Below are 15713 nucleotides of genomic sequence, written 5' to 3'. Positions count from 1 at the left end.
GTCGGGTTCGTCAAGTTTAGTTCTTTCGTAATGACCGAAATTTTTATTAGAGTTTGTGTGTCCAGATTCAAATGAAAAATCTGCTGTGGCGAATCACTGTATTGAATCTGGACACACAATCTCTAATAAAAATTTACGATTATTAAAAGAAGTTACAAACACAACACACTTAAATGCTAGGGAAACATTTTACATTAACATAAATCAAGAAAAAATTATCAATAATGAAGACGGACTAATTCAAAATTCAGTTTTACTCTCATCTCAATTTATAAAAAACTAAAATTAAATTCTCATTAAATATTTGATACTGGCTAACCGTACATCCAAATTGTTTACCATATGTTATTATAAAATTAATTATTATTATAAAAATGTAAACATTTGATAATTTGTGAAGTGCCTGATGATATGAATCTTTGATTCAGAAAGGCCTTGCACATAATAAAAAAATATATATTGGAAAATGTTGTATTCCTTTATCTAGTGATACTACAATAAACCGTTTTTTCCAATGCTCTAAGATTCTAAAATAGGATATAATAATTCCGCATGCTTAAAGAATTAACGAAATATTTTAACGAAGTATTTAATATTAAAATATGCAAAATGATAATGTATCGGTAAACCTTTTAAAAAATATTTTCTTACCTTAAATACTACACTAGAAGGATACATCAGAAGAAACCTAAAGTTCGCTTGGTTACATACTTACAATATACAATAGATTATAAATCATCCTACAGACCACATCAGTTTATCGATAACTGCTTATATTAAAAAGCAAAATCTAACTGTGTGGTTCGTGTGATTGTAGGACTGTAGATCCACGCGTAGTTTTGACGTGGGTGGCGGACGTCACCCTCGTCAAATTACCCTCAAACCCTCTATTGTATTTTTATTTGCCATTTTACGATTCAAACGATTTCTAACCAGAATCCATTAAAAACTAAACTTTGCTGTTATATACGTATGTAAGCGACGTATACTTACATATAGTTCAGCCCAAAGGTCAAAATGGCACCAATTACGACCCGGTTCCAATGTTCTGTTAGAAAGGCGATTTAACTACTTAACTTAATACGTTATAATATTATTTTCTTGTTAAATTTTCATACACTCTTTGTTCAAATTTTTCAAATTTAATCGTTATATGTAAAGAGCAAACGAAAAGCACTTAACTTACGAAACGGATTTCAGCAATATTTATCCCCTAAGGTTAAGTGAAGAACTTTTGCAATGAGCATATACTTTCTATGTAACAGTACCGGTATCACCTTACCGAAATTTGAATGCAATTCAGCTGTGATGAAACAGTAATATAAAGTTTTTGTAATACCTGTACATCACTATACTTTTTCTGAATCAAAATAAAGTCACCTGTTTTTAAAAGGCTTTAAAGGCATGTATTATTTTCAGTTAAATCAGGATCAAATACCGACACAAAAAAACACCATTTGGGTAAAAACTTCTAGTCTTTTTGTCAGATTAGACGACAGTGTATGATTGTTTATTTTTAAGTGTGTCAATCAAAAAAGTATGACCCACGGAGAACTGTTATTCATATTGGTTTACCATTTCAATACCCTCATATTTTAACCGTCATAAAAACTAACGTTACTGATAACTGGTTTCTTTCTTAGGGCACATTCCTCTATCAGATCCAGAGAAAGCTAGGTTTTGTACAAAACAATGTTTATTAGCTCTTGCCTACAGTCTAGCAGTATGAATCGTATATAAATCTAATGATCTATTCGGTTGTAGGTAAAAATTTTCTAAACAATACAAAACCTGAGCTTATTCAAACTTTTATATCAATGATCAGAGTTTAAAAAATTCCATGCGTTTATTTTGCTTGTTTATTTCGTATACTAAAATGGCAATTAAATATACTTTTAAATACGAAGTATAAAGTCTGCTAAAGTGTAAACTCTACTAAAGGGTGGTTCAAAAAGAGTAACGACTGGTAGAATTTCGTTTGTTTGTTGATAACAATATTTGACTTCGTTCCTATTTCCGGGAATATACCGATTGTTGGAACGGCTGGTATCTCTCTCGTTCTTGCATTCCGTGTCTAACCATACATAAGTTTGTCTAGGATCGCGTCATTTCTAAGAATTCCGATAACCATTGGACACCGAGGTCGTGAGACTTTTATGTTTAAGGTGATTGGAGTATCCTAATACATCCCTAGACATCACTTACTTGAATGAAAACAATTCATCGGGTGGTCAGCGAAATGGATGTGCACACTTGTGCAGTCATTGTAAGTTTTATGGACAGAGCTGTTGTGCCAGCACAGTTGAGGAGGCCACATACATGTCATAATTTTTTTATACGTGAAAAAGGAAGGTAATATGAACATAATGAATTATTTATTTTTAGTTTTTATTAAACTAAATCTCTTAATATGATACGTAAAAACCGACTCTCTGATTGAATCACCCTTTACTTTGACCTTGGTGATTTCATTGCCATTAGAACATAGTTTTTTATGTATAAATACATATTAACTATCAATATTAGATCCGATACATGTGTTATAATCTTTACATACAGGTAGATCCCCGCACCAAGGAAAAGGACGTTCACTGTCAGTGCAAACATTTGTCGGTGTTTGCGGCTGCATTTCCTGTACCACCCCAGGAAATAGATCCTTTTGCAGATGCCAAGTTGTTCCTTACAGTTCTTGACAATCCGCTAGTTGTCGCTATTGTTGCGAGTATTCTGTTAGTATACCTCCTCTTAATCTTTTTTCTATGGCGGCTGGATAGAAAAGATAAGAAACAGGTAAGATTTGAAGGTAACCAGAACTATTGGTAGTTTAACAACTATTTAGATGCAATCATTTGGAAGAAATTCATAAAATGTAAAAAGAATGGGAGGCTACTAATATTAATTAGTAAAGAAGAAGGGTTTATTAATTATATCCGCAACAAAAAAAGATTATTTTCTTAACTTGCTTAAAAACTTCTTAAAATGCAAATTTAATAAAAGCTTCATCACTATATTTTTATATCACACATTACAGTTGCTTCTTGCGTTTAGTTCTTCTAAAAATTAAACCCAAACAAGATATTTGTAGTTTATATTTAATAGGGAATTAAATAAAACAAAATAATATTTCAAACATCTAAGATAACAAGCAATCTTAAAATTAAACATTACAATCTTAACACCATGATATCTGAACTGGCTAGAAATAATGTGAAAATTTTGAATTCTTCTGTTCACGATTGCTAAATATATTTAAAGTACAAATCTCTTACCAAAAGGCTTTTCTATTCACTTGTGTTCTATAATTGCATAAATGCGCAATTATTAACATAAAGCAGACTTCTTAGTACAAATGCCCTTTAATATTTCGGCATTTGACGTTATCAGAATGGTATAAAGAATATTAAAGTAGTACAACCAACAAACAAAAATTACATGAATAGAATTTCACATATATAAATAAACAGAACAATTGAACATGTGATTAAAATGTAAGAGAAATACTAGTCTTAAACAGAGAGATTTATAACATAGATACATAATTGAGAAAAAATTAATTAAAATGAATACAGTTTATCAATTTATCTTTTATTCAGTCCAAAAGGTACTTTTGATTTAAATATTAACTGGTGTGCGTGTTCTAATTTCTCTAAGTAAATTTTGTTTCTATCATTCTTTGGTTACTTTGTAAATATCTTTCAGTGAATAACATTGTTCAAAACTTTCTTTGGTGGCCTAATGTCTGTGGAGAAACGAATTTTTATCCTGATTTTTAGAAGAATAACGATGATGATTCATTGTTATGTAATTTGTTGTCAATCCAACATAATCCATTGCACTATGTTACAGTCATGTTATTTTATAATTTACATTTTACCAAATATTAATTGATTTAATATGTTTTATAAACCAAAAAAGTAATGGGGTACAGAAGTTCATATTATGGTCACATAGTAAGGTTACATAATACAGTTATTTAATTTGGTTATCTTGCAATATCTTGGTAGTCGTTAGTACACCTGGTTCTACCCTACAAACACGTACTTTACTCCCTAGTTTAGTTTAATTTTATATGATTTTACGTCATATGGAATAATTTTGACTGCGGAATAGTTTCATTAAGTTTCATAGTAAGGAACTGACAGGAAATAGGCAGTTTTCTTCGTAAGTAATTACAAGCTGTAAATTTAACTATCAGACTAACAAGTTTAGACATGTTTACAGCAATATAATCCACGTTTGACATAATTATGAGGACCGCCACTAATGAAACATTATCAGTCAAACCTTATCACAGTTCTAGATGGTCAAGACGGCAGTGTTAGAGTCTCAGACACGCTAGTTCGCCAGTTAGAATCTCAGACATTGCCTTATATTTGTGTCTTTATCTTCTTTTACATACATTTCTTTCTATAACTTTAAACACTAATAATTTTGTATTTATTGTGTTATTTTAAATATTGTTTCATATTTTATCCACACTTTATTATAGTGGATCTTGTTATAAATTAAATATACTTTATTGTTTTTAGAAATATTTTTAATCTTTATAATTTAACCTCTTTGTATTTATGATCAAAATATTATATTATGTATTCGTTGTCTGTTATTAATATTTTACTGCATTTTAATCATCTATTTATTTAATTTTTGTTATATATATATATATATATATATATATATATATATATATATATATATATATATATATATATATATATATATGTATTTTATTATAAACATGTCTGTCACTGTTGAAAAAACAAGTCAGGAAAACCGTGCCTTATTTTCAACGGAATTAAATATCGACAGCAACGAATTCTAAAAAAAATGGAGAGGTATCTTGGCGCTGTCTAGGGAAGAGCTGTGGCGCATCGATCAAAACTGATGCGAGTATGACATAAGTTATGGCCTGTAATCAAAAACACAGTGGCGTACATCCTGTCACAATGCGTACCCTCTTGTCATCTCTGCTGAAATCCCCAATGCCCTCATTGCCTCGTACACCACCTGCGCTGGATTCATATGCAATACCCGTCTGCTCCACACCCGCGTCGGATCTCTCACTGTGTGACCTGGAGAGTGAATACCTAAAGCTGTTCAATCATACTATAGAATCGGACACTCGATTGCTTATAATTCACGGACCAAATATTTCAAGTGAGCAAATCCCACGTACACCAGACCGCACGCACTTCCGCGACATTGGACGGCAGTGTCTAGAGCGAGCCGCATCTCGGTTTACCAGAGGATGCCTTGCCTACTACAGTGGCCTTTGCTGTGTCGGTACATCGCGCCACTCTGAACGTCCGAGCTGAGACAGTATATTCTGCCGTCCAGATCGAGTCTTTGGCGTCACCATTATGCAAACTTACAGGCTCGGCTGTGCATTGCAGTTTACTCGGATCGACGGTAAAGGATGGAAAAAACTAAGGTGCCAATACAGATATCGCACTGAGTCTGCGGACCACTGTTGAGGTTTTAGAAGCAGAGGTGCAGTGCCTGAAGCTTCAAAGTATCACCTGCGAGGGTGAGAGCATGAGAGCATGAGCGCATGAGCGCATGAGAGCATGAGAGCATGAGCATGAGCCGTGGACGAGGGTTATATAGAAAACATCAGCAAAAGCAACAAACTTCAAAAAAGGTACAAAATACGTACACTGCGCCGAACTATAAACCTGTTGAACACGAACACAGGTAAAGAAACAATAAGAACCTAATAAATCAGACAATACAAGCACCAAAATCTCCCGTGCGGTTCAAAACAGTAGGGATAAGTAGTGACAGGAACAATCGTCGTGTCACAGAACTGGTGGCTCTTGCAACAAAGGTGAGTGGCATCTGTAAGCCAGGAGCCAAGCTGCGCAATATCTTGACCCCCTCTCTAACACGCAAGTCACATTGCGAGATGTTAATTTCGGGAACCAATGATCTGACGGACGACTAGCAGAAAAACATACATATTCACATAGAGAAGGAACTCGCGGTTAGACCCACCAACACCAACATGGTCATTGTGACTCTCCCACACCGTCACAACTTGGAGCCTGATAATCCCATTCACTTGGAGACCACGCTGGTAAATACTTTCATTCAGGAGCTGGCTGTGAGTAGCGTGATTGACATCAACAGAATCAGCCGACAGTGGTTCATGGCCCACGGCCGACACCTCATCATGAGCGACAAGCGTAAGCTGGCGGGGCTCGTGGTGGAGAGCCTCGCTGCTGAATGTGTGGTGTCTTTGAGGAGGACTGAAGCCCCGCAGCCGACTCTCCGAAACGAGAGTGCGCCGTCAAAGACTGCGAAGCCATTCGTCCTTCCATAATACGACTCTTATGCCTACGTCGTCAAGAAGACTCTATACAAGGAGCCTGTTTTTTTAGAGGCTCCTACTATTGTACTAGTTTAGACATAGGATAAAATAGAAACTAAAAGCGCTCTTTCAGGGACCCTACATTTCAGTGCCAGAACAAGTTGACAGATTCGCCAAATCAACGAAAAACAAATGCAAATGTCCAAATGTACCCTGATAAGGGGCCGTAACGTGCAGGGATATGAGACAGGAGGCACAGACAACTACCGTTCTGATAAACACAGGACCAAGGTTTATGAACACTTGCTTTCATAAGCAAGTGTCTATTTTATGAACAGATTACCAGCTTCTGGGCATTTGATAATGTTGGCGAGATTTTGGCATATAACTGAGAGACTACCCGTTTAAAAAAAAGACCCTATTAATTTTGTCTTTTGCTTTATTTTTATTTATTTGTTAACTCGTTCTTTGCCCTTGCTTAACTAGCTATTGATAGAAAGGTACTTTGGGATTATACCGACCACACCCAGACATGAATCGTTATTTGACATTTTGCTTCTACTGATTACTAGATTAGCGTAGAACAATATTTCGTCAATATAAAACAGGAATTTTCTTATCGCAAACCCCTCCCCATCCTCAGACAGAGGTCGAAGTCGAGCGGTCTAGTAGATAACGTGATTGCAGAGTCTCGCCGCCCGTTCAGCTGGTTCGTCGCTTTGTTGTACTTCCGTGTTTTACCTCTTCATTTCTCCAAACACAAAAATTCAACAAAAACAAACATTACCAAACTAAAACTAAACTCTTTATTGAAAAAACACTCAAAACTTGTTTTTATTCTTGATCACATTCCGCCACCCAAAATGCGAGTGCCTCCAGCCATCTGCGCGGGCTTCGGCAGCCCCGCGCTGATGTCAGGGAAAGAAAAACATCCCTCGAGATAGTACCTATCAGTAAAATATCAAATTCTAGAGGGGCTGATCAGATATATAAATTGAATTGTAATGGAAAGGCGATTATGTACAGTGCAAATCATGTGATGCCGCGCGGCCTGCCGTAATCGGGATTCTCGAGAAAGATAAGATAACAGCGACAAAAATACCGATCACAATACCTGGAAATGCTTGTAAGTTTGTATGTTTGCAATTAAAGAGTTGTTTTTTCGTCCTATCATGTCTATTTCTATAAATTTATATTTTTGTGTTCTTCATACTGGTGTGGTCGGTATAATCCCAAAGTACCGATAGAAATAAATAAACGTTTGATTTACAATTATTATTGAGTTTATTTGTCACATGTATGAAAAGTGGGACCATATCACAGACAATGAAGATTTAGATTCTGCTACTGAAGGATTTATGGAAAGTTTACGGGAGCTGATAGAAATAATACACGAAAAAAATCAAAATCACATCCAAATTTAAAAAAGTGAAACCGTGGATAACTTTAGGAAATCATTAAATCAATTAGGCGTAGGGATCAATTGCATACTAAATTGAATAAGGAACCTTTTAACGTTAATCTGCGTAATAGGTATTTAACGTTACCGAAACACTCTCCACGCAACTATTAAACGGGCTAAATACATTTTTTATCAAAATAAAATGGTGGGAACTGCCGGTGACGCTAGGAAGTTTTGGGCTGTGGTGAAAGAGGTTGCGGGAAGCCCCGGGGGAAAGGAACGGTTCCCGATTGAAGCTTTTTGTGCGCGCGGCGGCCCGGCCACACCTCAAGATGTGTGAAAACCATATGTGACGAATTTAATGTTTATTTTGCCTCAGTGGGGTCGCGGTTGGGCGGGCAAGCTCAACCCCAGTGGGCCTTCTGAAGTCGAGGACGCTGACCACGCTTTGAATGCCGTGTTTGAACTGAGGCCTGTCACTCAACAAGAACTTTTCAGGGTCGTAAATTCTTTAAGAGCGCGGTCGGCTCCTGGTTGGGATGCAATTCCAACAAATTTAATTAAAAACAATCTTTGCAAATTGGCACAGCCTCTTCTCCACGTAATAAATTTAAGTATAACGATCCGGAAAATTTCCTAACGCTTTTAAGATCGCTAAAGTCATTCCTATATATAAGTCTGGCCAGAAATCACAACACAGTAATTATAGACCAATTTCACTCTTGACATCAATTGATAAGATTCTCGAGAAATGTGTAAAAAATCAGTTAGCGAGTTACCTAAAATCAATTTCACATTGTAGCTAAAGAACAGTATGGTTTTAGACAAGAAAAAAATACATCCGATGCTTTAATTGACGTTACTAAATTAATTTCACATAAAATTGGAGAAAAAAAAACATGTTGATAGTTACATTCCTAGACTTAGCTAAGGCTTTTGATTCCGTTGATAGAACAAATCTCATTAGAAAACTGGAAATTATTGGAGTTAAAAACAACGCTCTTAATTGGTTTAACAGTTTTCTTTAACAATAGAACCCAAGTGGTTTCTATCAGCAACATTAATTGCGACATCATACCTGTAAGCTATGGTGTAGTTCAAGGAAGTACCCTAGGACCACTTCTGTTTAGTGTTTACCATAAACAACATTGTCAAAATTGATTTAAAAGGGAAATTATTTCTATTTTGCGGACGATACGGCCTTAGTTTTCAACTGGTGACACTTGGGAGGAGGCATATGACCACGCGTCCTTGGATCTCATGAGAATTAAGAAATTGGTTTGACCACAATGTGCTGAGCGTAAACGTTGACAAAACAAAACACCTACCGATTTTCATGAAGAACGATCCAGGACCGAGGCAACTGAGGATGCACTCCTGCGGTGACCACCGTGCGATAGCTTGCGGCTGTGGCACTAATTGAGCGTGTGGAAACAATACAAGTACTTGGGAGTAATTATCGATCGGAAGCTAAGTTGGGTTCCACACGTCCAGTATGTAAAAAAGAGGCTTCGGACCATGATTTATGCATTCATTGCAGCTGGCGCAGGTTCTGTCCGCTGGTCAGTGTAGGGAGGTTTACTTCGCCTATGTACAGTCGACGCTGCAGTACGGGCATTCTGGCGTGGGGGGGCGGCCTCTTCGTCTACTCTCGAGCCGCTGGCGGTTGCTCAGAGATCCATAATGAAAGTTATCCTTATGAAAAACAGAAGATATCCTACTGAATTATTATTTGAGCGGTTTTCCTGTTTTAAATATAAGACAGCTCTTTATTAAGTCCCTATTAATATATATTCGTAATAATAAAAATACAATGTTCCAAGAAAGTTCCCCATACATACTTAACAAGAAATAGAGTAAATTTTGGATTTGATATTCCCAGACCGGCACACACTTTGGAAATTAATAATTCGTTTTATTTAGCTCACCAAACTTTATAGGAATCTCCCAACTGATGTACTGCAGGCCGAGGGTGGTGGTGCTGCTGCATACAAGCGGAGGGTGGGCGAGTGGTTGCTCGGCCTGGGCTGGGCAGCAGCGGAGGCGCTCATTCAGTCGCCATACACATAATGGTAAAATTGCACACACGTTCGTTCACTCCATCACAAACACACACACACACACACACACACAACCAAAAAGTACGGTAACGCGCGTCCTCCTTGCAACCTGTTCTGTGTCATAATTATATGATTGGCTTGACTAGCTCCGATTATTCTGACAGTAACGTATATAACTTTCTCTTAGTTCTTGGATTAACTCTCTCCTTAGCTTTATTAATTAATAGAATATCGTAGATTGTCGTGTTTACTTTTTTTTTACTTATATATTATGTAGGATGTATACAATGTTTTCAGTTTAAAATTATACCACATTTAGAAAGTTCAATTTATTTAATGTTAATGTAAGCTAGCAAAGTTCAATTAAAATAAGTTTATTAGTGCTGCTGGACTGACTTAAGAACTCTAATCCTGCACACAGACGTGGAGTCTCTGCAGTATTATTCCAATTTTCGTTTTACTATTTTTATAAGTCAATTTGTATTCATGAATTGTTTGGAAATAAATAAATGAAATGATACAGAGTTTCGTGAACTATACTGCCAGGGGCACATAAAAAAATTATATCCAACATAGACAAGATTTTGGTGCATGTTAAATTTGAAATTATACAAAAATAGGTTCGAATTTTGAAAGATTTGGAGTCAAATTGGGTAAATCTTACTTGAGATCAAATCCAGTTTTACTTTGTATGTTCCATTGACACTTATTCATCTTCCAATAATCTTTGCTGGTTTACTGTAGATTTAATACTGGTAGTAGTAATGCTTGCAGATCTGAGACTTCAAGTTGCCATCTAATATTCTGGTCATCCTCTAGTAAATGTCTATCCTGTTGTTTTACAAAATCGTGATTTAACAATTTAACACAAATAATAAAATGTATTACTGTATTTAATAACTAAAATATTGATTAACTTTGATGAAAAAAGGTTTTTCTCAGTCTCATTTTAAGCCATCAATCCAAAGAATCAAATTCCATTATTGTAAAGTCACCAGCTGATCTACATTCACTTTATAACTCCAAGTGTTGTAAACTTACTTTGCATAACGATCTCCTTGTTTTTGATATTGAGACTTAATGTATTCTGTGGTATTTGGTCTAAAGAAATTACTTTATTTTAGCTGATGATTCAATTTTACAATAGTTTATGTATATCTTCAATGTATGATAATTTGTTTTATTTTAATTTTAACTCTAAAATAGGTTGCTTGTTTGTCTTAATTTTAAAATCTATTGATTTATATAATTATGTTTATTGTAAGTTATCAAAATAGTATGGATGTATGTTCTTCTTCTTGTATGGATTCCTGCGCGCGCGCGCGCGCGCGCGTGTGTGTGTGTGTGTGTGTGTGTGTGTGTGTGTGTGTGTGTGTGTACATATAGTATAAACTCCATTAGTTATTTATTAAAATTTTATAAACAAACATAAAATAATATGAACTATGAACTTTTCAAAAAAAAACTGTAATAACCCTGGCGTTGAATATGGTGTAAATTGGCGATTGACTGGAGTGAATAAGAAGAAATATTGTATGAATGAATGTGGCACTGTGATATGATTATTTTATATTATATAGCTGACTTTGACAATATAATGTATACTGATTACGGTAGTAAAAGGTTAGAATTTCAATTTTAATTTATTGTGTAATATACGTTTTACAGTTGTTTAGGAAAATTAAATGTGCCTTTTATACGACCTTCTATTACAATTGTTGTTTTATTTTCAAAAATATCATAATAATTTATATTATTTACCCTCAAAATACAGTAAAAGTTTAGTTGATCAACTGAAAAGTAAAGTTGTCTGCGAGTTATGTTAAAGAGGTGTCGTCAAATAATTTGCATTAATCTGTACTTTTTCAGCGAACTGTAGTTGTGCTTGAAGACAATTTTCCTGGCAGTCATTATCCATACCTGATCGCAGTGTACACCAGTTCGCGAGTTAACTCAGGAACCACAGCTCATGTAGGATTTAGAATAAATGGATCTTTAGCAAAGAGTCGGGTAAGGATACTTTCCTGAAATATTTTTTACTAAAAGAAAACTACCAAACTATCTGATTATTTTTGTCTTTTTCCTTCACATAATATTATTTTTAAATGTCATTTGAATAAGCTCGCTTTATTATATTGAATTAAGGGTGTAATTATGTTCTTATGTCATGGGGAACTGCTTAATCTTCTCTGTTACAAGGAGTATTCAAATTGCAAAAGAGGGCTATTCGTTTAGTGTTTGGGTTGAGGGGCCTGGAGAGCTGTAGGCAAGTGTTTCACCAAGAACGTATACTAACCCTTCCCTCCATTTTTATTTATTCCGTTTCAATTTACACTTTTAAACACATTACCGATTTTCCTACCCACAATCATAATATATCCCACCAGAAATAAAAATAGTTTAACAGTACCCCACCATAGTAATAATATGTTCCGCAAATCAATAGAATATTTAGGACCTACAATTTATAATAGATTGCCAGATTATTTAAAAGCCAGCCTTCACTTGCATCTTTCCAGAACAAACTAAAAGGCTTTCTTGTAAAAATCTGTTTTTACTTACTCTCTGAATTTTTGTGCGCCACCCAACCTTACAAGTAAAACTATCATTAGTACTGTTTTTCAATATATTTTTAATTCGTAGTTTTACCAGATATAGCAATAACTTTAATAAGAATATTTTTAGTATTTAGTTATTTTATACATATTGACAATTCTCGATACATGTTAATGTCAATGAGAAATAAATGATTTTGATTTGATTTGACTTATATGGCCGGGTTGTATTATTTAAACTTCTCCGTAGTGTAGAATAATTTTAAATAAATGATGTTGATGGTGTTTATACTATGGTAAAAGATTTTAATATATGTTTCTTCTTTGCTTGAAGGTACACATCCTTTCAGCCAGAAATCGCAAGATTTTAAAAAGAAACACTGATGATTGGTTTTTGATATTTTGTGATCAATATTTGGGTACACTCGAGAGTATTCACATATGGCACGACAACTACGGGTCTAGTCCTGAGTGGTAATTAAAATAATATGTGACTATATATTACTATTTTGTTACTATCTTAGTAAATAAGGTAACGATCATTCATTTAGTACCGTTCCTACAAATAAATTTTATCGTTGAAATCGCTTTTACTAAAGATTTAACAATTGAATTCTAACATAATTATTATTTGTTACTGTACAATACTATCATTATTGTTACTATCATTTGTATATCATTGTTACTGTTATTGTACTATCATTATTTGTTACTGGATATAATTTGTATAAATTGTATCCTGGTGTGACAAGTTTAGTTTTAACTAATTCAAATAAAGGTATGATATCTTAAATTACATAGTCACAAATCATAAATTATTTATATAGAACAAATTGAACAGAATTATGATAGAAAATGTACAATCTTATTATGCTAAAACTTTTTTATTTGATTCAGGTACCTGATTTACACGTATTACATTGATCAGCTGATCATAGTTTGGCCAACATAATATTAATTTACTTTTTTATCATTTAGTTGGAAACTGGAAATAACATTTTTGAGTATTTTCTTTACTTTTTACTGTTTTGTTTTGTTTGTTTGTTTTTTTTTTTTTTTTTTGAAGGTAAAATAGAACCTGTACACTCCCATATCCAGTCCATGGTTTTAATTTAATAAAATATATAATTTTATTTAGAAATGACAAACATGACTTGGGTTTATCTCTAAACATTACTGCCTTAATATTATGTAGGTTTCCATGTTAACATTTCAAGCGCTACCTAAAGCATATGAATATTCTTCCTCCACATATATTCTTACAGAAGGCATTTATTGAATGCAAATAAGGAGAAAATTTGCTCGCAATGATGACCGATTATAATCCTCCACGTATACAGTACTTAAGACTGCACATGTTATTGGTTCTAACATAAATAGGCCTCTACTTCCCTAAGACATCAAGAATGATACTTTGAATGTCCTATATTCCTGTATATCGTCGGTACATATTTGTCAGGACAGCATACGTAGGTAAATGTGACAAGTGATCTGGGATGAGAATGTAATAATTTGGATAAAATAAATCAAATAAACGTGACAGAACTCGATTAAAATCATATTAATGTTATAAATGGAAACATCATCACATATAATGTACATATGTGTGGATATTTATATGTTCGAATGTTGGTATGTTGCTGCTACCCAATCACACAAAATCTAGAGGCCATATTCAGACGACATTTGTCTAGGATACAGCTTGGATATCAGAATAATGCGTATACAGTTTTTATCATGCATTAGAAATTACTAATAAATACCTATTTTAGAATTATGTATCTATATTGAAATATATTATTTGCTGTAGTGAGCGGCAAATAGTAATGACGGTAGTATTTTCCAAGTGTTACCGAAGATCACAACAGAGTTGAAGTGAAAACATTTAGGTTATTTGGGATACTCAACATTAATTTACTTTTTAATTGTAGAACATATTTATATTAGCTAAAGAAGCAACAACTAGGGATCGGAGGCTACTAATATCATTGTATCTATTCTATCAAATATATAGAATGGTGGGGGGGAATATAATAACATCTCATTTTTACCTAAAATACTGTGTAAGTCTTGGAATTAAGGGCTTACAACTGCTCTTTAAATTTATAGTCCAGTAATTCAAGAAGGTATCTAGAGAATAGAGTACACTGACTGTAGTGTACTGTAGTGTAAATACCTTGTACTGTAGTGTTTAACTAGACATATAAATTATGCCCCTGTTTTGAGTAGGTAAATGCGAACAAAGCCTTACTTAACAGCTAATACTTATTTAATTATTGAAACTTTTCTTATTGAATTTTATATTTCTTACTCGTTTATAGAGGTCAAGAACTTATTATAAATATTATGCGTATGTTTTTTCAACATTTTCTTCAATCCTCGTTGATGTTACAACTCAACTTTTCATTAGATTTCATGATAGCTGTATAATTTTAATCCTGTATGTAACTGTTAAATATTGTCATTTTAAGTGTTTATCTAAATCCAATATAAACAAAATTCTCATTTGGGATTTTGGGATTTTACATATAGTTTTGAACGGTATTCTGTAAATGAAATATTATTCAAAACTGGTTAACATAAGAAGGTATTTTTATAAAATGTTTCAGTGTTGTCTGTTAATTTGTTGCAGGTTTTGTGACAAAATACACGTTTTTGATCTAAAAGGCAACGTAGAGGCAATATTTGTCGTCAAGCAGTGGTTGTCTCTCACCTTAACAGATTATCCTGAAGCGAAAATCAGAGTAGCTACTGAGGAGGACGTTATGGGTGTAAAATTATTATTTGTCGATAATTTTTTCCTTGGTATGAGAGAAAGCCATCTTTTTTTAAGTGTCTTTTTGAGGTAACTTTGCTTTTGCTCAAACATGACTCATATAACAATAGAAAAAATAAATCTTTTAATTAAACTTCTATAAAATGCAACAAAAATTGTTCAGGCTAATTTTACGGGGAGTAAAACAATAGATTGAATATTAAAGAGCACGTTTAAATTATTTCCTTAAGACAAATATTTTATCTATATATATATATATATATATATATATATATATATATATATATATATATATATATATATATAATTTCAATAAACATTGAATCACAAAAAGTACTTGCTCCGCCGGGAGTCGAACCCGGATCTCTCACTTGCCGGGTGAATGTGCTACCATTACACCACAGAGCGCTTACTTTTTCAGATTCAATTATTTTGTATTTGGCCCGTATCTGTCACATATGGGTTTAAATAAGCAAACTAACATATGATCGGAAGACCAAATACCTGTCAAACGACTTTTATTTACATTAAATTGTATAAATGGCAATAGCCTTATTTAATTTCAATAAACATTATGTTAGTTTGCTTATTTAAACCCATATGTGACAGA

The 15713-nt window shown here is 33.8% G+C and overlaps 1 protein-coding gene across 7 annotated transcripts in view; it reads left to right on the top strand.

The window, feature by feature from the left end:
• Nucleotides 1–15713, top strand: part of LOC124360348 (polycystic kidney disease and receptor for egg jelly-related protein-like) — a 202855-nt gene that overhangs the window by 139075 nt on the left and 48067 nt on the right. For all 7 annotated transcript variants that reach the window (XR_006922237.1, XR_006922234.1, XR_006922235.1 and 4 more), the window contains 4 exons: nt 2560–2790; nt 11642–11782; nt 12662–12801; nt 14960–15172. Coding sequence is in view for 4 of the 7 variants with exons in the window: in XM_046813902.1 (XP_046669858.1) it covers nt 2560–2790; nt 11642–11782; nt 12662–12801; nt 14960–15172 (725 nt within the window). In the remaining 3 variants the exon portion in view is untranslated. The remainder of the gene's footprint in view (nt 1–2559; nt 2791–11641; nt 11783–12661; nt 12802–14959; nt 15173–15713) is intronic.

This window comes from Homalodisca vitripennis, chromosome 4 (genome assembly GCF_021130785.1).
Source record: "Homalodisca vitripennis isolate AUS2020 chromosome 4, UT_GWSS_2.1, whole genome shotgun sequence".
NCBI lineage: Eukaryota > Metazoa > Arthropoda > Insecta > Hemiptera > Cicadellidae > Homalodisca > Homalodisca vitripennis.
This window is presented reverse-complemented; position numbering and strand designations above follow the sequence as displayed.